The sequence below is a fragment of the Colossoma macropomum genome, unplaced genomic scaffold (assembly GCF_904425465.1).
Source record: "Colossoma macropomum unplaced genomic scaffold, Colossoma_macropomum, whole genome shotgun sequence".
NCBI classification, from domain to species: Eukaryota; Metazoa; Chordata; class Actinopteri; order Characiformes; family Serrasalmidae; genus Colossoma; species Colossoma macropomum.
In genome coordinates, this window is record NW_023494790.1 from 23,058,058 (window position 1) to 23,080,150 (window position 22,093).

At 44.2% G+C, this 22,093-nt stretch overlaps 1 protein-coding gene across 1 annotated transcript in view; it reads left to right on the forward strand.

The window, feature by feature from the left end:
- Positions 1 to 22,093, forward strand: part of bahcc1b (BAH domain and coiled-coil containing 1b) — a 115,775-nt gene that overhangs the window by 67,980 nt on the left and 25,702 nt on the right. The window contains 8 exon segments of the mRNA XM_036572604.1: positions 6,313 to 6,435; positions 6,582 to 8,633; positions 9,195 to 9,309; positions 9,406 to 9,596; positions 9,792 to 9,950; positions 12,766 to 12,962; positions 14,411 to 14,765; positions 18,674 to 19,534. Coding sequence (XP_036428497.1) covers positions 6,313 to 6,435; positions 6,582 to 8,633; positions 9,195 to 9,309; positions 9,406 to 9,596; positions 9,792 to 9,950; positions 12,766 to 12,962; positions 14,411 to 14,765; positions 18,674 to 19,534 — 4,053 coding nt within the window.

The following is a 22,093-nucleotide window of genomic DNA, read 5'->3' on the forward strand; positions in this document are numbered from 1 at the left end:
GTGTGTGTGTTTCACTCATTTTGAGCAGATGAGCTCACCCACGCTATATGTGAGTGTAAAAGAGAAACAGTATACACATTCTTCTTTTCCTCCTCCTCTTCTCTTTTTCAACCCAGTAGGTTTCTGTTTTAATGCATTTATTGGCTAAGTCATTTGCTGTCAGCATGTGTATATGTATATCTTGGAGTTAAATGAGCCATATCACTGATATCATTTTTTTAATAAAAGTTCTTAATAAAAGTTTTAATAAAAAGTTTGATTTAGTATGTAAATACTGTTAAATTTTAACACATACCATTCAGTCCACAGTCCATACGATCCGTATATGAACACTAAGCTTGCAAAGCTGCGAAAACAGCCCATTTTGAATGAATTGCTTTTGTGATCTCACAAAACCAATCCATTTACATAAACGCACCTATTCAGCCTACAGCAGTTTAACTCCACCCATTCATACTGAAGATATTAGGAGTGTTTGAGTCTGGACTCTTTCAGTGAGGCACAATACAGGGCAGCCAATCAGAACAGGGGACATTTGTGTACATCAGTCTTAAAGGTACAATAACAAGAATCAAAAGACAAAAAGAGATTATCATGTAAAATTAATAATGACTGTTGCATTGAACAGCTTAAACTGTATAAGTGGACCTCGGGGGGAAAAATAAAATATAATAATAACGAAGGATATGAGGCCTTTAAAAGTGAACAGGACACCTGTTTTCCCATCTGGGTAAACTCTCTGATGAGAGGGCAGCCACGTTTTATACACATACACACACTCTCTCTCTCTCTTTCACACACACACACACACACACGGAAAACAAATATTGTCTGAGAGTGAATTGCTTAAATGTTCCCATTGTGTGTTTATCGTGCCATTAATGTAAAATGCCAGCAAGTCTGAACTGAATTCTGAAGAACAGAAGACAAACTCAGCGGGCTTGAATGACAGAGTAGAAGACAAAAGCTCAGAATGGGGATGTCTGTGCACGAGACACTGGTAGAGAAAGAGAGAGAGCCAAAGATAGAGTGTGGGGAGAAAGAGTTAGAGAGCCAAAGAGAGAGTGTGGGGAGAGAGAGAGAGCTAGAGAGAGAGAGAGCTGGCTTGAAGCAGCAGAGAGGGGATCACCTTTGATGTCCCAGCTGGTGGAGGAAGCAACACTTGGCACAGTGCATAGTGTGTGTCGGCGTGTGTTTTTGGACAGAGAGAAAGAGAGAGAGAGAGAGAGAGAGAGAGAGAAAGAGAAAGAAAGGAAAAGAAAGAAACAGAGAGAGTTTGAGTATTCAATAATAAAAGTGAATATAATCGTGAACTAATCACTCACATGCATGCATGCACACTCAGATGCCTGTTCATATTCTCTTACACACACACACACACACACACACACCTACACGTGCACACACACACACACACACACACACACACTGTCCAAATGATTGTTTTTAGGGATTGAAGCCTGGAAGCCCCAGTCGGCGCACTGCCAGTTGGCCTCGATCCAGCATCTGGCACTCAGCCAACACTCATCTGCTACCCTCCATTCTCTCTCTCTCTCTCTTTCTCTCTCTCTCTTTCTCTCTGTCTCTCTCCCCTTAAATCTTTCACCCTTTTTCTCTCTCTCTCCTTCTTTTACCGTCTCTCTCTCTCTTTTTCTCTCATTTGCTTTCACTCACTTATTTTTCTACCTCTTTCTCCGTCTAACTCTATCTTTAACTTTTTTCCTCTCCCTACTATATCTGTCACTCTCACTCTTTTCACTGTCTCTCTCACTTTCTCCTCTCCTGCTCTCGCTTTTTGACACAGTGTTTCTCTTTCTTTCATGTCATTTGTCTTTCATTTGTTTTCTATCTCAACCTCTTTTACTTATGCAGGTCCTCTTCTCACCCTATCCTCCCTTCCCTCTTTCTGTCCATTACCTTTCCTTCTGCTATCATCTCCACTAGCTGCCCTTTACCTCTCTGTCCTCCACCACTTTTCTTGGCCATTCTTTTTCCTCTTTCTGCTCTGCCTCATCTTCTTTAGCTGTAGCGTTGACCCATCCCTTTTAATAGAGCTGTGTCTTCATCTCTCTCTCTCTCTCTCTCTTTCTCTCTCCTTCTTTCTCTCTTGCTTTCTTTACTCTTTACTCTCTTACTCTCCCCATTTCTTTTTTTCTATATTACCCCTCTATTTCTCTTGCTCTCTGTCTGTCTTTCTCTTATTCTCTCTGTGCATCTTTATTTCTCTTATATTTAAATAGATCTATCTATCTATCTATCTATCTATCTATCTATCTATCTTGCTTTCTCTCTCTCTCTCTCCATCTCTCTCTCTCTCTCTCTCTCCATCTCTCATCCACTTGCTTAGTTCTGTCATTTATCCTCAATTAGAAGATGAGACAGGTTGCCTCTCTCTCAACCCCCCACCCAGCACCATTTCTGTGTGTGTGTGTGTGTGTGTGTGTGTGTGTGTGTGTGTGTGAGTGTGTGTGTGAGACTACTGTGAGAATGAGTGAGTGTGTGTGTGCGCTTGTGTACGCATGTTCAGGGTACTACTCCATAGAAGATGAATGATGTATTGTAGGAACACGGAGGTGCACTCTAGCTGATTGTTCTGCGTGTTGTAGTGTACATTGCAGCGCATTGTGTTCTGTATGTAAAGCTGTGCTGCAGTGAAAGGAGTAATGCTGTGGTCTGTGTGTGGTAGGTGTGGAGCTGGTGTTAAATTACACCGCGAGCGCATATTTGACCTGTAAGTGACTGATTGTAGTATTGAGCTTTAACTATAACTCATTATCCGTTCACACTTACTGATTCATATTCTTGCACATCACTTGAGCAGTGGGGGAAGAGTGGGACGAGTGAGTATGTTGGTGAGCGTGTGCACACGCGCGTGTGTGTGTGTGGAGCATGACAGGTGGATATAAAGGGGAGCGTAATGCTGAAGTGCTCAGCGCTCCCACGAGAGCTCAGTCAGGAGGCAGAACGAGTGGAAGCCAGTTTAACAGACAGGATGATGTGCCAAGTGGATGGAGAGAGAGAGAGAGAGAGATAGAGAGAGAGAGAGAGAGGGCCAGTGTGAGCGAGAGAGAAAGAAAGATCAGAGCGAAAGAAAAAGCCAAAGGAAAGTTAGTCATTAATATTTTTCCCACAGTAAAGATGAAATGCTCAGCATAAAACACACACAGATGTGTTTGCGTGTCTTCTGGCTGTGATGATGGCTTTGTGGCTGGGGATGTTTCTGTCATCTCTCTCTCTCGCTCTCTCTCTTTCTCTCTCTTTCTGGCTCGCTCACAGCACACAAGCATTTCTCCTTGCTGAATCCCACTCTTCATTCTCTCCATAATCAGTAGAATGATGTAGGATCAGCTTATTTAAGCTCTTTCACCATCCTTTACTTATCCTAACAGATTGTATATACTGACTGTAGACCAGTAGCTTTTTCTCACTACTAACTCTTTCAGTGGCTCCTTCCTGTCATCCTCGCATGCATGCATGCATTAGTGCGCATGCTTGTGTGTGAATGTGTGTGTATGTGTGTGTGGTCTCTTAGGGCTCCGTATGGAGTGGGCTTTCACTCCCCTCTACTCTGTAATAGGCTGTGGCGGTCTGGTGGAGGCTCACTGGGTTTTATTGCACATCATTAGAGTCTGATTGCTTTTGGACTGTCATGGAGCTCGCCTCTAATTGTTGGCATTTAAATTAATTGGTGGAAAGGAGAAATGGTGATGAGAAGAGGAGAGGAGACCACTTCTCTTCTCTCCTCTTGTCGTCTTCTCGTCTCTTCTCTTCTCACCTCGTTTCTTCTTGTCTTATCTCTTCTCCTCTCTTCTGTCTTCTCTTCCCTTCTCTTATTTGCTCTTTTCCTCTTCTATTCTCTTTTCTTCACCTCTCTTCTCATGACATCTCATCTGTTCTCTCCTCTCTTCTTCTCTTCTCATCTCTTCTTTTCTCTTCTCTTAGTTGCTCTTCTCTTCTCTTCACGTCATCTCATCTGTTCTCTTCTCTTCTTTTCTTATATTTTCTCTTCTCTTTTCTTCTCTTCTATTCTCTTTTCGTCTTCTCTCTTCACGTCAACTCATCTGTTCACTTCTCTCTTCTTCTCTTCTGATCTCTTATCCTGTTGTCTCTCTTCTCTTCTCTTCTCTTCTCTTCTTCTTTTCTATTCTCCATTCATCTCACACACACACAGACTCTCTCATGCACACAAGTACACCTATGCAGACATGCACTTGTTTACAAATGACTGTAAGCTCACAGTGTTGTTGTCCTCCTGCTCTGGCTGGTGTACGGTGGAAATTGAAATTCAGTGGCTGTAGAAAACAGGTGCAGCCAGAAGGCCTCATATTAACCATCTGGACTCCCCTGTGATGTCACTGTCAGCAAGACGCTCTGCTGCTGTCAATTAGCAGCAGAGGCAGAGAAAGGGGAATCTCTCTCTCTTCCTCTCTCTCTTTCTCTCTCACCCTCTCTCACTTTTGCCTCTCAGACACACTATCTCTCTCCTACTCATACATGATCGGCCTCTTGTTCAACAGCATGTTTTACACCCTCTCATTTTCTCTTCACTCTTCTTCTCCCACACATCCACTCCATCATATATCCCACCCCTCTGCCTCTCTATCACTTGCATCTTTGCATTGTCAAGCATGTTTGCTCACTGAATGTGCTCTAGTATAATCTGCAGCTATTTAACACACGTGAGGCTTCGTAGAGTGTTCACTCTTCCTTTTGTCTAATTTTGAGTTCATGTCCTGCTCTGTTCTCTTGTATTGTCCGTGGGAAGGTGTTTGTGTGAGTTTGCGTGAGTGTGCATGTGAGTACGAGCGCATTTGCACCCATGCAGGCATGTGTTTTTGTGTGAATGAGGTGCTGGTGTTTTGGGACAATGGCTGTGTGGAATGTAGAGGATGAGCTTTATGGACTGCTGTTTACTTTGGCCAGGACTGTTAAATGTTTAACTGCACCCTGTTTAAATGTGAACAAAGATGTGCTCTAGGGTGTAACATGCACACACACACACACACACACACACACACACACACACACACACACGTGTGTGTGTATAACATGTGTTTAACATGCCAGGGTTTTGGCTAAAGCCCTATCGAATGAGCTCGCAGCAGGCTAGCACACAAAGCTACAAGCCAGTATATGCATGAAAAAGGTGAGAATGAATCAAGTGTGTAAAATATCTACGTACCAGCATCACGCTCTGGACTTCAAGGGGTGCCCTGTACTTTGACTTCTTAGAATTTCTGTTTAAACTGTCATGCTAACATTAAAGGAGTCCACTGTACCTGTGGTGGAAACTAAGCATAACATTTCAAATTTAAGACTTTTAACTTAAATAGAGGAATATCCACTTAAAAAGCCTCAGACAGGCAAACCTGCCCGTCAGAGCATTAGACACATTCTGGTTGAGTACCTCTGTATGCTAGCCAGTTCTAGTGTGTGGCTTTTGGCTGCTTGGCCATTGACCTCTGCTGCTCTGTGTCTGCAGCTCAGCCATGTGTTTAGTTTCCACATGAACACTCCTCCCCCATGCTGTGGACTCCACTATCCCAGGATGCAGTTCAATGTCCTTGGAGGGGCAGAGTCGAGCAAAACGGCCATTTACCTTCCTCTGAACCCATGAGAAGAGCACAGAACAGCTTCATGAATAACGAGTGTGTTCTTTTTTTGTTTTGTTTTGTGTTTTACACTCGTGTGTGTGTGTGAAAGAGATTAGGATGTGTTACTGAGCCAAATTAATAAACCATAATAAACAGTAAAGAAGCTGGAAATCATGCAACTAATAATTTACCAGTTAAGGAGTTGTATAAGTGTTGTGTACAAAACACAGCTCAAGAGCACACACATTTGCATTTTGAATGTTCGCACCCTCAAAGCATGAGCCCCCTTTGAGATAAAATAACAGTGTTTAACAAATTATTAACAAATTTTATTCCCCTAACATGGCCAAACATGGCTCCAAACGGCTGAAGTGGTGACTGCATGGCGGCCAGTAATCATATCTCTGTGTCTGGAAGATTTCAAGAACACTTCCAACCATATTAAGAGCTGTATTCTGAAGCCCATGTTTGGTTTATGCCTTCCTTATGAATGCCAAGTGGAGACCAGAATCTGCATGTTCCTTTCAGGGCTGTTGGAAAGGTTCTGCCCTGCTCTAGGGCTTCATGGACCTTCATTCTGCCATGGCCGCAGCACAGCAAAAGGCCAAGTCTGTCACTCTTATGTTTAGTTTGTCTCTCCTGACAATTCTCTCTCTCTCTCTCTCTCTCTCTCTCTCTCTCTCTCTCTCTCTTTCTCTCTCTCTCTCTCTGTTTGTAGCCCCAGGGTATTCCCGCTTTTCTGGGAGTCTGACCCCCACCTTTCTACCCATGAGTCCCCTAGATCACCATGGAAACAGCAGTGTTCTCTATGGACAGCACCGCTTCTATGACACTTCGAAAGGTGTGTGAGGCTCACTTCTTCTGTCTTACTACAGTTAATACTATTACAAATTCTTCAGCTCATGTATGAAGGTAACTCCAGTTCTGTCTTGCTTTCCTCCAGTCTTTCTTTCTCTTTGTCTTACTTTTTCTTTTTTTTTTCTTTAGATTTCTATATCAGAAGCCTGTCATCGCAACCCCACCTCCTGTCCACCAATCACAGCCTCCCACCACTGACTCGGACCACCTCCAGCCACCCCCTGGGCTCGTGTAGCCGGGAGCGGGACCCTGGAACAGCAGGGTCCACCCAGAAAAGCTCCAAAGAGCCAGATGTAGCAGAGCGAGGCATGTCGGCTGGAGGAAAAGAGAAAGAACGAAGTAAACAGGAAGTGAAGGAGCGTCAGCAACATGGCCCACCTTCACCAGCACCACACCAACATCAACACCAGCACCTCCACCCTCACCATCATCCGCAGCTTCACTCCTTAGCATCAGAGGACAACCCCCGACACAAAGACGACCCCAAGCACCTCAGTGCCTGTCTCTTGACCACGAAGACCCATAATGGCTCTGAGCCAGGGACAGTAGCTAGAGGCTCTCTGCCCAGCTGTGTGGGGCCAGGAGCCTCAATCTTAGGGACTGGTCGGCAGCGGAGTGGGGGTAACCTCTGTTGCAAAGAGGGAGTGAGTGGTGAGATGCGAGTTAGTGAGCCTTCATCAGACTGCCTGCGCCACAGTGCCATGCTAGGTCATACCCATCCAATGCCCTACTCTATGCCCCCTCCTCTTGGCTTGGGCTCAGCAGTTGGAGGATCATGGCTGCACCCTACTCACCCGCACCACCACCATCCACATCACCCTCATCCTGACCTATATTGTCCCCCACCCCCTGCCCCACTCACAATGTCCTCTAGTCAAGAGAAGGGCCTAGCTCCAGGAGCAGGAAGGGACCCAAAAGTGACAGGTCCCACCTTTGTACCCTCTGTGGGGCCTTTGGGGGACAAGACCAGTGGGCCCTTCCAGTTGGGTAACCCCCACTGTCGGGGTGCAAGGGGAGGAATGGTTGGAGAAGGGGAAGGAGTGACCAAGGCTAAAGGTCCAGAAAAGACAAGTAATGGAGGTAGAATAGCTCCTCCTCCTGCACCTCCCCTCCCACCACCTAGTACCTGCCAAAGAAAACCTTCACTTCAACAGCAGCATGCATATGGAAAAGCAGACAAGGGCCCAGACTGGTCCACAGGCCCCCATCCTCCTCATATACTGCAGCAGGCACAGCACAGTCATAATCACCAGCCACATTCAAATCCACCAACTCGCTCTTGCAGTCTGGGGGCCACCGATAATTCCTCTGAGACTGATGCTTATCGGCCCTCTTTGCCTCAGGGGGCCAAGGACGGCTGCCAGGCTAAAAGCAGCCCTTACGCCAGCACTCCGCCTTTCCGGGACTTTTCTCACTCAGGTCCTTCTCACAGGGTTCCGTCTGAAAGCAAGGCCAGTGATGAAAGTGGGTGCGCGCTCCAGCGGGACAGCCAGAGGGTTGCTAGGATACATCATCAGCAGCATAGCAACAGGCTCGGAACCAATGAACAGGACCCAGAACTTGGTTTGAGCAGCGGTTCTCAAGACAAGAGGAAGCCAGAGGCAGAGATGGTAGCATACAGTGGACATCAGGCAGGGACTTTGTCCTCGTGGGAAGTGCGAGGACATCAGGCTCATCCTGACAATGAGCGACGCAAGGTTTGTGATTCTAGTGCCCAGGGCATATCAGGCGACCATGGGCATCCTCCCTTCCCTGCCTACCAGGAGCCTTCCCTTGGTCCTCAGGGGCCAGAGAACAGTGCCATGAAGAACTTGATGAAGTACAGCAGCCAACAGCCACTCCTGCTGTCCCAGAAGAGCCCGTTTGGTGGCCTGGGCAGCTTGAAGCAGGGGATGGCAAATGGAGACATGAGAAATGAGAGGAATGGAGGGAGTACAAGCTGTGCCCAACAGGAGGGCAAGCAAACGCTGCCTTCAAGGAGAGCCTCCTCATCCTCTGGGGAGAGTGAGCGCTCAGAGCGGGTGGGCCGGGATTCGGGGGAAGTGCAGAGGGAGGGGGAGGTGCGGCAGCCCCCCGTGGGCATCGCTATGGCAGTCGCCAGGCAGAGAGAGCCACTGTGCCGCCTGCCAGACGGACATGCCACCCACAGCCGCCACGGCAGAGTGCTGCCCAGCATGAAGGGTAAGCCACCAGCAGGAGGCTTTGAGTGTGTGCCTATGTGCGTTCTGTGCACTATACATGTTTGTGTGTGTGTGAGTGAGTGTGTCCATTTGCGCTAACAAGACAAGCATCATTTTCCAGTTTAGCAGCACTACTTGTGAACTTTGGAAACTACACATGTGAATAGCTGAATGTGTGATTACAAGAACAATCTCCAATTAGTCATTTTTGGTTGCTAAATCACGTAATCAGCTACGTGCAAATTGGTTCTGACATTTCAGAAGTGTAACATGCCAGATTGGGTGTTTTAGTCATTTTAGTGCCAGTCAGAGTTTGGTTGCCAAATGGCTTTACTTTGCGCAGGTCAACCACAGCTTCTGTAACTGATTTATTTAACTCATGTTATACCTCTTTACTTAAGTGCTAAATTCGACAAGTGAATGTTCCAAGTATTGCTTTGTTATAGTCAGTTTCACACGCTTCTATTTTGAATTAGGCTTAATAGAGTACTTTCTCTACATTGTTCATGTTTTCAGTGATGTTTTAAAAAGTTTAACTTGCTGAACCATTCATCTGTGGCAGAGGTTGGACGCAGCATGTATCCACTGGAGCAGGAGGTGGAGGAGGAAAGGAAGAGGGTGCGTGAGGAGCAGCTGGCTCTGCCTCCACTGGACAGAGAAAGAGAAATCCTCCTCAGGTATTTTGCTTTTTGAAAAAAATCCATTAAGCTGCAATGCAAAATTGCCTCGAATGCTTTTTGTTCCTCATGAATTTGAATACTTGCTCTATTCAGGGAAAACAAGGACCGAGTTGAGTTTGCCAGGATCCACCCCTCAAGCAGTTGCCATGGAGATCTGACCTCTCACCTCATTGTGCCAGGTGGCAGCCAATTAGGAACAGATCCTCCTGCACATGCTCACCCAGCCCATCATCATTGGATGCCTCGGACAGGAAGTCCCTCCCTCTGGATGGGCCACTCATATGGTAAGCCCAGCAGTTTATTTTCACTGTCTTACAGTGTTTTAATGTATGTCTGTGTCATTTGCAGGTTTTGTAACAGAATGTTTCTGTATGGCATGTTCTGTTTGGAATTGCATTGGCTTTAACCTTACTACAAAAGCCTATGCTAACTAGTCATTCTTCCATTGGTTCTCTTTCTTTTATGTGGCTTCTCATTAGGTCTAAGTCACGCCGCTCTGCACCAGAACCTTCCTCCTGGCTTTTCTGCTGCCATGCCCAGCCCCCTGCAGCCTGTCCTTTCTCTGCCCCAGGACCCCTCTTCTGCCCTGGTGGTCCTGCCCACTGAACCAGCTGCCCACCCTGCCACCCATCACCTAGGTACACTGGGAAAATCTTGGCCATTTTGATTTGTTACAGATTTGTGCTTGCAGTTGTATCACACAGACATTTCAATACAAATGCGAGGGTGCTTTTATTGTTGATATACAGCAGTCCATGCTTTCACTGAGGTTTTCCACAACACTGTAATTTACTTTCCATCTTCTCCAAGATCATTTGCCTTGCTGGTGTGAGGAGGTATCTCTTCCCCCTCTCTGTTCCCTTATCGTTCTGTAATCATTGTAAAATGCTTCACTAAGCCATGCTGGCAGTTGCAGCACATCTTATTATCAGCTTAATGGGAATGGTTTCACAATTCTAATTCTAATGCTCACTCTGAATGCACGGAGTGGAATTCCAAAAACCGTTTAAACAAATTATTATTTCAAGCAGGTACCTGGTGTGTTTGACTAAATGCTTGCTGAAGGTGAGGAGTCCATGCATACATTGTGTGTGAGAACAAAGGAGATAAAGAGGGATGGCTAGCTTTAATTGTATGTACGTGTGTTTGAGTGTGTGCCATGGAAGTGCAGTGTAAAAGAATGTAGAATTGTTTGCATATTGCTGTGAGGGAACATGTAAACATTTGCATGTCTGAACTCACATATAATATGTGTGCATAAAGGTGTGGCAAAAAGCTGTTGTTCTTCAGGCTAGTCCCTATTGTATGAATGTGTGGGAGTGAGGGAGAGTGAGAGGAAGTGGTGTTAGGGTGTGCTAATGGGGATCGAGCTGTTAGCTGTGGCTCTTTGGCGTTTTGCACATTGTGGAGTTGTATTGCCAGATGCTTTGGGTTTTTTATTTTGTCCTTTGCTGTGCTGTGATTTGCTCTTTAGTTTGTCTTGCAGTGAACTGCAAAAATGTAAAAATCAGCATCACAGTATTGTGCTAAATGTGCCCTACACATCTGACATAACTTGTTTTGACTGGGCCGTTTTCATTCTCTCTATTTTTCTAGTTTCTGAGAATTTTGAACTGTTCCTCTCAAAGCAACCTGAGAGACCCTCTCAGATCTTTGTTTTCTTTTAATACCACTACAAGTAAAAATCAGCGCTGTTATGTGACACCAATACTGTAACAGCAGTATAGACGATATATTGGCTAGCACAGTTCACTCTACTGTAGTTTATGTTACTTATTTGATTGAGGCCTACACCTGCACGCATAGACATTCCCTGAGCTTTGATTTGACCGTGGCTGTTATGTGCAGCGTGTGCCTGTGCAGAGAGCTGAAGCGATCTGCGCTGTGTGTGGACTCCCTCCTCCCAGCTCAGCCTGTGAAATTTAATTAGCTCTCTGCTCTTCAGCGCAGCACTTTCCCTTCCGCGCTCCGCAGGAGCCGCAACCGAGAGGGGAAGTGCACCCACCGGACCTTTCCCCAGGGAAACATTACCCCCATCCCAGCAATCTCGCCCAAACAAAGGGCCCCGCCGTACGCCGGGGAAGGAGGGAACGGGTGGAGCGGGTGGAGGAGGAGGCCCAGAATGAGTAGCACGTGAAAAGCAGTAAAAGAAGTATATTGTGTTGAAATTTTCTGTGGGCTGAATCTCAAGGCTGAGACAAAGTCCACAGCTGTTGTGCATCCCTCCCTATGCCTTTTCCTCTCCTTTCTCTCTCCCTCCCACTCTCAAAGGCATCTGTCTTAGTGTGCAGAATATAATATGGTAAATTTGTTCCTCACATAACCCCTTCCTCCAAAACAAGCTCATATAGTGTCTTTATTTCGGAATCAGAGCAGGAATAGACGCATAAGTAACCTTGAGTTTTAAAAGTGGCGAGAATACACTGTTCAAACCCATCCCAGCCTGACCCACGGCAAGTTTTGTAATAGAATCTGACTCTAAGCCTGGCAAAATTCTATCCAAACCTGACCACTTCTACTTTACTTTGATGTTAGAAAAAAGTGGTGGCAATGACAGTATAACTTAAATTGTAAAATAGGGAGGAGGAATAAAATAGAAAAAAATGATAAGGCTAAATGTAGGCTAAATGCCATTAAGGAATATGAGAAACCTGAATGTGAAATTTGAATGCTACCCAAGCCCGACAAATATTTGATAAACAATGTCCAAACCGGACCAAACCCAACAAAAGTTGCCTATTGGGTTCTGACAAATATTTCAAGCTTTATGGTGGCCTGAGTCCCAACATTGTTCAATGCCTTTGTGTCCTCAGACATCTGTACTCTCTTTGAAGTGCACTACCCTTTATCTCGCCCTAAAGACTTTCATATCTTGAGACCATCCAAGCTCAACTGAATGAGCATGCCATTTGGGACTCAGCCCTCCTCTTCCCCTCTAGCAGCCTGTCAGAAAGGACTCATGCAAAGAGCCACATTCATGTGACAGTTTGAGGGAGCAGGGCTGAATTGCTTTGACTCGCATTACTCTGTGTGGTAGTAGGGAGCAGGCAAGTGTGGCTGGTGAGCTTACTGGTGACCGTCGCATTGAGTTAATCCGCGGAGGTAAGCCACGACTAAGGGTGAGGATAAGTGACTGGTAATGTGAAATAGAACAGTTTACGTGCATGATCTGCCTTCAGGTCAACGAGGTGCAGCTTTGTGGCCTCTTAGACAAGAAATGAAGAGTGTGCTGAATATGAGCATTTATATGATCATGTTGTGCATAGATGATGTCAGAGAGAAGAACGAAAAGGAGATGATATAGAAGGTGAAGAAGAAGAGGACAGGAATTCATCCTGCCCCTTAAATCAATATGGTGCTGCAGTGTGACAAGTGTCACTCTATCTTAAGGCAAAAAGCCTCCATCTTTTCTCCCACACTAACCCACCCTTTCCTCTCTTTCTCTCTCTGTAGATGTGATGGAGCAGCAGGGACTCTGGCCCCCTGTGTACGGGCCTCGAGGGCCCGCCTCACACATGCAGCATCCCTCTGTCTACTCCCGCCAGTTTCTACGGCAACAGGAGCTCTACGTGCTCCAGCAGCATCAGCACCAGCAACATCACAGAGCAGCTCAGGCAATGGAGCTGGCACACAGGCACACACATTCTCAGGTAACACATACACAATACATGATTTTCCTTTTTAGGTCTTACTCTACTCGGGCACACATGGCCCATAGTCTCTGGAAGGCCACCCAGTGTCCCTGAACACAGTACAGTGCTCAGTGTTGTGAAAAGCCTAGTGCTTCTGTCATCACAAAGCCATGATATTTAAGGCCAAAAGAACTCATACAAAAGTTTACTTTAATGGCAAGTCAATAAACCTGACTTTTATTGGAGGAATTTATTGTTCCTTTGTAAGATCTAGACTATTCTCAAAAAGGTAGCAATGCAGATGTAATGTGAGTTTTTCTGTTGTTCACATCGCATAGAAAATAAATGAGAAGCACTGCAGAATGCCAATGAACTGTGGGTCAGCAGAATGTGGATATGAGGTCCCTGCTGTATCTCCTTATTTTCTTGTATGGGGAAAGATTTCTTTGCCTTTGATGAGCATTGCTTCATGTCATGATGAACAAAGACAGCTGTTAAATTTAAACAGTACAAGTTTATCATGGAAATTTCATAAATTCTATCATACTGTGAAGATTTATTCAATGCTAGATCTTCTTGGGCAGATGTGCTACAAGAGCTTTTTTCTGCGCTGGAAGCATGGTCTGAACCTGAATATAGCCCGAGAACATTCTGACCAAATCTGACCCGACCCGACCTGAACCACAGCACAAGTTTTAAATTTGAACTTGACCCAAGGCCGACTAAATTTTGTCCAAACTTGACCCAAAACCAGCCACAAGACCAAATAAAACATAATATTCTTCATGATAGCTACATTGAATGAAGTTAGCTTAGCAACATTGTTAATTTGATGGCAATAACAATGACAGCCATAAGCAGATCATTGCTAAACAAGTTTTTTTTTTTCTGATTGTCAGATTATCAGAGTTTAACTTCCACTTTATTTATTTAGTATATTCAGTGCTTTGAACAGCATCCCAAAAGTTTTTACCCTTGACAAACATAGGTTAATGCATTTTTTTCATGCGAACCTTGGTGCCCCCATCTTCCACAACTAAAAAACATAAATAACTCCTGTTATTAATTATTAATAACGCCTGTTTGCATTGTTTCCCAGGTAATTACAAAATAATAAGCCTTAGGACATGATGAGTTGATTTCTCAGCATACTGAGATTTTAAGGAGTTAAGATTGTTAAAGCATGACAGAAAAATAAAGTATCATGAAAACATTGAGGCTAGTGTAAATGCAAAATCTGTGTGGGAGCTGGAGGATGGGCTGAGAAACCCCAATGTAAAAGCTGAACTCGACAAATATTTAAGTAATGATGTCCAGACCTGACATGAACAGTCAGGTCCCGTTCAGATCAAGTAAATATTTTCAAGCTCTGAGTGCTATAAGTGAAAACGAGTAGTATAAGGCCTCTATGTTGTTGGACTTTCCATGATTTTTCTCTTTTTGTTGCTTTTTTTTCATCTTCACAGATGAAACCTGAGGACCTTCCTATTGATCTGGATGAAGGTTCTCCTGAGCCTCGGACCCCAAAACCAACTAAGCCCTTCTCCTTCAGCTCCTCTAGTAAACCTCCACGCTCCTCCTCTTCTCCAGGGGGCTGTGCCTCCCGCCTCTCGCCCTGCTGCCATTCGCCCGCCCCACGGCCCCATCCCAAGAGCACCCCATGCACCCCCTGCCCAGAGCCTAGTCCAGCTGTAGCAGCCCCTCATTCCCCCGCCCTCAGCCCCCACTCCACCCCACATCACCTCCCCAAAGCAGCAGAGTCCCAGGACAAGAGAGGAGAGGGCCAGCCGCCGCAGGACTACCCTCAGTCTCTTGAACCTGGTGAGTGAAGTAACGTCAGAAGACTTTTTTCATTGGCAGTTGATTACAGATCTGTTCATGTCTGCAGAGGTGATAAGAAAATCTGATCTTTAGTTTAGTCAGAGATCACTCTCCATTTATATAATTTCCAGACAAACAGCTCTTATATACAAGTTAATCATTTTTCATCATCAGGAAAAATCAGAAAACATGAAATTTACACAGAAGTCACAAAAACTTAAAATCATTGTTTTAGTATTTAAAGTATACTAAAAACTTTTATTTGCAGTTTTCATTCTTTTTTTGGGCTTCCAGTTTTTCAAAGAAATCTGCAGAGATGTTTTTCCACAGTTCAGTCTTAAAAGTTGGTTGCATTTTTTACTTCTACTGATCACTCCATTGTTTTGAGAACACCAGCAGCAAAAATGTTACCTTTTTTGTCTATTTCTTTTTTTTTATTAACAGCTTCTTGACAGCTACACATTTCTGACCCATACTGTTGAGTTCTGTTCTCACAATAAAAGGATAGACAGCTCTGGGTTTTTTTCAAATCTAAAGCAAAAGTGGAGTTTGATTTTCTCCAAAATATGAAAGCTTTAAGTTCTGTTTATCTGATGGTGACAGTTTTGGTGGTCTACCAGGTCTTGCATGGTTATTAAGAGTCACATTTTCTCTGTACCTTTTAATGAATTTGGGCTCCATTTTTAGAAAATCCTATTTTTTTACTTAGTTTCCTTTGATTTTCCCTTACCTTATGCTAGTGCATTATCTTATAGATTTTGACTGGAAATTAGATAAATAAAAGGTGGTCTCTAGCTTTTGCACAGTGCTATATATTCTGAAAGAAAGAGAACAAACAAATTGACCTATTCATTGTCTGCCCGTAAATGCTTTCTTTGGAAACTTGGACAAGCTTTACAGTACATTGGCAAAAATCTTAGTCAACCTAATGAGAAATTGTAGCTCACAGTACCTAATATCAGGGGCATCACTAGATGTTCATGGATGGGGGGCGGGGGGGGTCTGGGGGCATGGTCCCCAAAGAGAATTTTTTAAATGGCCCCAGAATGTTTATAATGCACTTTTAGAGTAGCAACAGACAGAAGATCATCAAACAGAAGTACCTTAGCCGTGTTAAGTATATCAAACGCAATAGACCCGTCTCTTCATCGTTTGTATTACGGTCAGAGCTAGTATAACAAACAATATATCCATCTACATACAACAGGCACAGATCAAGCAAAGGTTAGAAAGGCTAGAGCCCCCCTAAAACTGGCCTTGCAGTGCCCATGCCTTATATCTGTCATAACTGAAAGGATCAATCAGGTGTATGTTGTTTTTGTGGTGTGGCATGTTCATTGTTGTTTCCAACCCAACAACAAGCTACAGCAATATGTGGTAGTGTCAAAAGAAGAAGAAGCACAGAGGTTGCCATAATCTGCTGCAACAAGTGCTCTTTACTAAACATCAACTTTACATCGTCTTTATTGAACAGCAGAAAAGGGCACATACAGCACTTCAACCTCAAGAGGGAGGTCACTGCTAGCCACCCCAACAGTGACCCCACACAAAACCCCCAACTAAACCCACATTCTGACACACTATAACATAATAAACGCATACACACAACTTAACTAACAACAACCAACACTAAACAACATAAACAAGTTCCTTTATCGGAGGGCGCATGCTACCATGAGCCTTTGCATGTGGTTTTCTGCCTAGCCACACCTCCAGAGTCTCAGGCATTAGCGCCAGTTAGCTACAATACTGCAGCTTGGTAGCTTAGCTTTTGAAACCAGAAATCCATCTCAGCACCACTAAACACACAGTGCAAATATGAATAACATAGCAAATATGAATAACATAGCTATTTGGAGAAAAAACTTGTGCACTACAATTTCTCATTAGGTTGAATTTGATTTTTGTCAAAGTTCTCGAAAGCTTTTGCAGTGTCACAACAGTTGCAACGAATGAATGAATTTGTGGGTAGAGCCTGGATTCAGCGATTTATTGTACTTATCTGCAACATCATAGTACAATGGTTCCTGTGCACTGAAGGCTGGTCAGTATTGGGGATGTGAAGGGAGGGGCATTTCTCTCACACCATTCATATTTCTGATGGATAAAACAGCCTGCAGAGAAAAGATGGGAGAGAGCATTGCATTATCATTCTCAAGGTTAGGGCCTGGCGACTACGCTGGTTCCACAGTTCCCCAGAGAGAGAGAGAGAGAGAGAGAGAGAGAGAGAGACAGAGAGAGAGAGAGAGAGAGAGAGAGAGAGAGAGAGAGAGAGAGAGAGAGAGAGAGAGAGAGAGAGAGAGAGAGAGAGAGAGAGAGAGAGGGGTTGTGGAGGTGAGACTTTGGCCTGCCTTTAAGGCTCAGAGACAGTCAGCCTGGAAAGAAATGTACTGAGCTTCAGATAAGAGACACAAAGCCTTTGAAGAAGCCTGCTGCCCTTTGATTACTGATGACCAACAATCAGCTTCCTTTCATGAAAAAAGCAGAGCCCATGTAAATATGTTTTGCTCCTTTTGTGCTGATGTGAATATATCATCTGTTTGTTCATCCGGCAGGGTGCACACCTTGAGATTTCACATATTTTTGTGAGGAAAAGCAAAAGCTGGGGTTATTATGAGAGGCAGACAGACAGGGGAGGGATTGGAGACAGGGGTCTCTTATCCTTCAGGGGTCCTTGAGCCCTGGCCGGCGGAAGGATACGAATTCATCTGGCTGCTTTGTCAGAGAGAGCGGATGGATACCATCAATAACCCAGCAGTGGGGTGACAGGGCTAGCTCTGCAATCACATCCAGACACCATGCTGTCATCAATATACCCTGCTACGCCCGCGAATCACAAAGGCACACGTGCAGCGCAAACACGTCCACACACACACAAACATGCATGCACCACTACTCACACAATCATTTTCACTCTCACCCAAATGAGATGAATACACATGCTCACTCAGAGACTAAATTATACGCAAACACTCCTGCGTGCAATCGCACCCAAACAGTGCGCGCACACACACTGCATCCATAACCCCTTGAACATAATTCAGTATTCATGGAAATTTCGCTCACGCCTGCCCCATAGTCTTTATGGCGCAGGCTCCATTATGTGTGTGAGTGGTAATAGATAAATGCGACGCAGTGTCTGAATGGTACACACTGTCACTGGAGATGGAGTATACTTCATATACATCACTGCTCTACACTTCAGCAGCAGGAGCCGCGCCCCTTTAACTGGCAAGGTCACACAGGGATGTCTGTAACAAATGAAAGATAATGCATTGCTGGTATGCTACAAGCTGGTAGTGGAGATGTTCCTGGAGTGATGCGGAATTTTATGTTTTATTGGAAAAGGTTTATATGCAGGGGTAGACACTGGCCACAAACTTCAGTACTAGTCAAATAATGCCATTAAAAAGGAAAATATTTATTAAAAACTTTTCATTAATAACAACCTTGCTGTTGTGCTATATGCAATTATATGTTATGTGCTATTATATGTTAGATATCAAGGTGGTTAAATCTGATTTGATGCAATTCATTTCTCACACAAGAGGGTGAAAAGTAATTGTTTTGTTATTAATTGTAATTGTGAAAATGTGAAAATTCAACTGGTGTGGTGATTATTAAAAAGAAAAAAAGAACAAAATCTCCGGGGCAAGTGGCCACTTGAGCCGCAGGCTGTGTATTTTTAGTGGCCAAAATGTGAAATGCTGTGGTCAGGGGCACAGATTTATATACAATGTCAACCCCTGATTAAATATTAGAAAGAGAAGCTGAGTGTATGACACGATTTAAGCATATTATCATTGTCATGTCATTTTTTTTTTGTATTTTTTATCTGTTTGTTTATTTTTTTGGAACAACTAATTAATTGTTTATCGGTTGTTTTTTATTTGTTTGTTTGTTTTTAGATCTCCCACCTGGCTATACTTATCCTGCCATCGCCATTGGTTACAAGGCTGGTCCCTCTCCTCAAGAGGTCCAGTTGGCTGAGCATGCTGACCTGGAAGCAGAGCAGGCAGAGCCTGCTGAACCTGCACCTCAACCCCTCCCACTCTCCACGATGGGGGCGGAGCCTGTGTGCCAGGCACTGGAATCTCCTACTATAACTGCCCAGGTGGAGGCTCATGAGGAAAAGGTCCAGAGGGGGGCAATGGTGACAAAGGTAGAGGATGAGGTGGATGAAAGACATAAGGGGGTTACCTGTGCCCCTGTCTCTCCTTGTCCAGCCTCATGCCAACATCCATCTGGCTCCCCCTGTCCAGTTCTTGAACCCTCAGTGGAGGAACCGCAAGCAGACACAGTTAATGTACCTTCCCATGACCATGTCAGTGTTATAGAGGCCCAAGCTCCTGCTGAGGATGTCAAAATACAGGAGGAAGGGATTGTAACACCTCCCCGGAATTCTACCACCACTTCCCAGGATCTCCAGACTATGGAGTATACTGTGGAAGACCAATATAGGACTGCTGAGGAAGGCTGTGCTTCACGTGATGATTCAGTAGAGCTCCAGGAAGTCACCCAGTTTTCATCACCTTCTTCTCCCTGCCCTGAGATTTCTTCTCTGGGTAACCAGTATCCAGGCTCATGCATCTGGAGTCTGGAGCTTTTGATCGCGGCAGCCCTTTGTGCCACACGAGATGCTCAGATGACTTCCTCGGTGACGATTCCTTCCCCAGTAGTGCCCCTCCATCATGGCATGGAGCTTCTGAGTGAACTCGCTGACCTGGAGAGGCGACAGCAAGAGAGGAGCACCGACAAGGAAAGTGAAGGTACTCAAACAAACATGTATTTCCCCTTCACTGGAGTACCATGCATAAATAAAGAGCATATATTCACAACACACCATGCATTCACAAACATATATACATGAGACCAGATGCATTTTTTGTAATGCCCCAAGACGTATTGGTTATTTTTTTCAGTTAGTCCAGTCCAGAATTGATTTTAGAAGCCAGGTATAGCGCAGAGACTATTTCTTCTTATCAGAATAGCAAACACTGCCTCACACACTCAATCATACACATGATTTAATTTCTCATCAGTGCTTTGCATGCACAGTCTTGTAGAGCTGTGATATAGGCAGCAGGGGAGGGCTGCGGCTGTGTCTTTCATTTTGTTTTGCTTTTCCGCACAAAAAGAGGTGAGAAAAAAGGGCTTTTCAGCCCAGCCAGCTCTCTGTCCTTTGTGGAAGGGAAAGATAACAAAGCCCCCCCTTCCATACCTCCAACCAGAAGACAGACACTCACACACATGTATACACATATCCACAATGACCGACTCCCAAATGACCATCCAGCTTTCTTTCCAACACACAGCCACACATACAAATCCATGCACACTGTCAAACATATACACATCCACATTCACAATCTAGATCTCAGACGCACTTAAAATGCTTTCTTGCCTTTTCCTGCCCAAAGATCAAATGCTCCACAGCCTTTTGGGGTCCAGTGCATCCTATGGGAGAAACTAAGACAGAGTGAAAGAAGGGGGAGCTGTTTTTAAAAGGGCTTGAGCCCATCTTAAAAGGCAGCTATAACGATAGCTGGCTCCCCCGGGTCTTCTGGATTGGACCGTGTCCACTGAGTCATCCTGAGGGAGTGCTCCCTGCCTATGCCCCTCAACCTGTTTGATCACTTTTATAAGCCTCATTTTAGATGGAAAAAGGCCCCGGCTTTCACACAGCTCCCCTCATCCCTCTGTGAAAAGTTGATGAAATGGTAAAAACAGCTGATCTTTTCCCTCTCAGGATTGCGCTGCTTTTGTTGGCTAATTAGCCTCCATTGTTGTGAGAGCTGCTTTAAAGCCTTGCTACTTTTCCATGGAGCATTTTGTGCCTCCCTGCCAAAGGATGTTTTTATTTACACTAACATCCTCTAGCAGCTAAGGAATCCCAAAAGACTCCAACACAGCAGAAGAAGAAAAAAAACACTTTCTGCACTCGGTGCATTTACGCTCAGTAGAATTTTTGGTAGATGCACGTGTGTCTGAGCACTTGTATTTTCTGACCCACGATTAAAAAAACCATGTACTGTGCTGTGTGGTTTTGTCCTCTAAGCAAGCCTAAGCATGGAGATTAATAAAAGCAGAGTGATGAAGCCTGTTGCGGTAGGGCAGATGTCATTAATAAAGGCTGCCACTGAATGATTATAAAACTGGAGGCAAAACTACACACAGCGGCCTGTATTCCACTGTCGGGTCCTGGCCACACACTGACTGAACATTTTAATGGCAAATAACATTTACTCATAAGTACTATAATATTTTGATTTCATGCTACTTTAAGTTTCTTACAGTCAGGCACAATTTCTATCATTCACTCTATCATTAATCCTTACCAAATACAGTATTACTGCATACTGCTATTTAATACCATTAGATGCATAATGCATGATAAACATTAGATGCATAACGCCTCTAATGGTGTCTACAAAAGAGTTTGTGAACTTGTTAACATTAACAAGTGTTTCTACATCAGTTTATACAGCGTCAGTCTCTAGAACATTACACCTCCATTTGTTGAATATCACTCCTTTCTTACGAGACAAAAGGAAACTTTATTTCATCAAAATAAATTTGGTCAGATCAGCAATTGTGAAACAGTTCTTTAAACAGTGTCCCCAGTGATCCTATTTTACAATGCTTTCTGAAATGATTTCAGAACAATGATTGGAACTTAAGAGGAATTACAAAAGTTTATAACATCCCAATTGAATTTCTATATGATGTCCAGACAGTCAATGGTCAACTCTTTATATACCAGTTTTGAGAGTATCAAGCAGACTGAGCTGTTGCAGTAAGACTGTATGTCCAAAGGGACTATCTTCTTCTCTGGACTTCACTCTTCCGGTATCCCTCTGCTCTGAGAGGTTGCATGAGCCATGGCTGGAGTGGAAGGTCCCGCTGGTCTCATTAAAGCGGGCTGTAGATTGATTTTAGCCTGACCACCACAGAGCTATAACTGGCATGGTGATGTCAGTAAGATGGGATACCTGAGACCCCCGGGAAACCAAAGACCCCCCACAGGATTGAGAAACTCAACGTTCATCTTTCTTTCTTTCTTTCTTTCTTTCTTTTTTCTTTAATACTCTGCTTTCTTTCTTTTTCTTTTTTTTTTATTACTCTTTTTTCTTTCTTGCTTGCTTTTCTTTATTTCTTTCTGTCTTTCTTTCTTTTCTAATTCATTCTTTCTTTTGTAATTCTTTCTTTATTACTTGCTTCTGTTCTTTCTTGCTTCTTTTCTTTCTTTCTTCTTTCTTTCTTTTTTCTTTTGTTATTACTCCTTTTTCTTTGTTTGTTATTACTCCTTTTTCTTTCTTGCTTGCTTT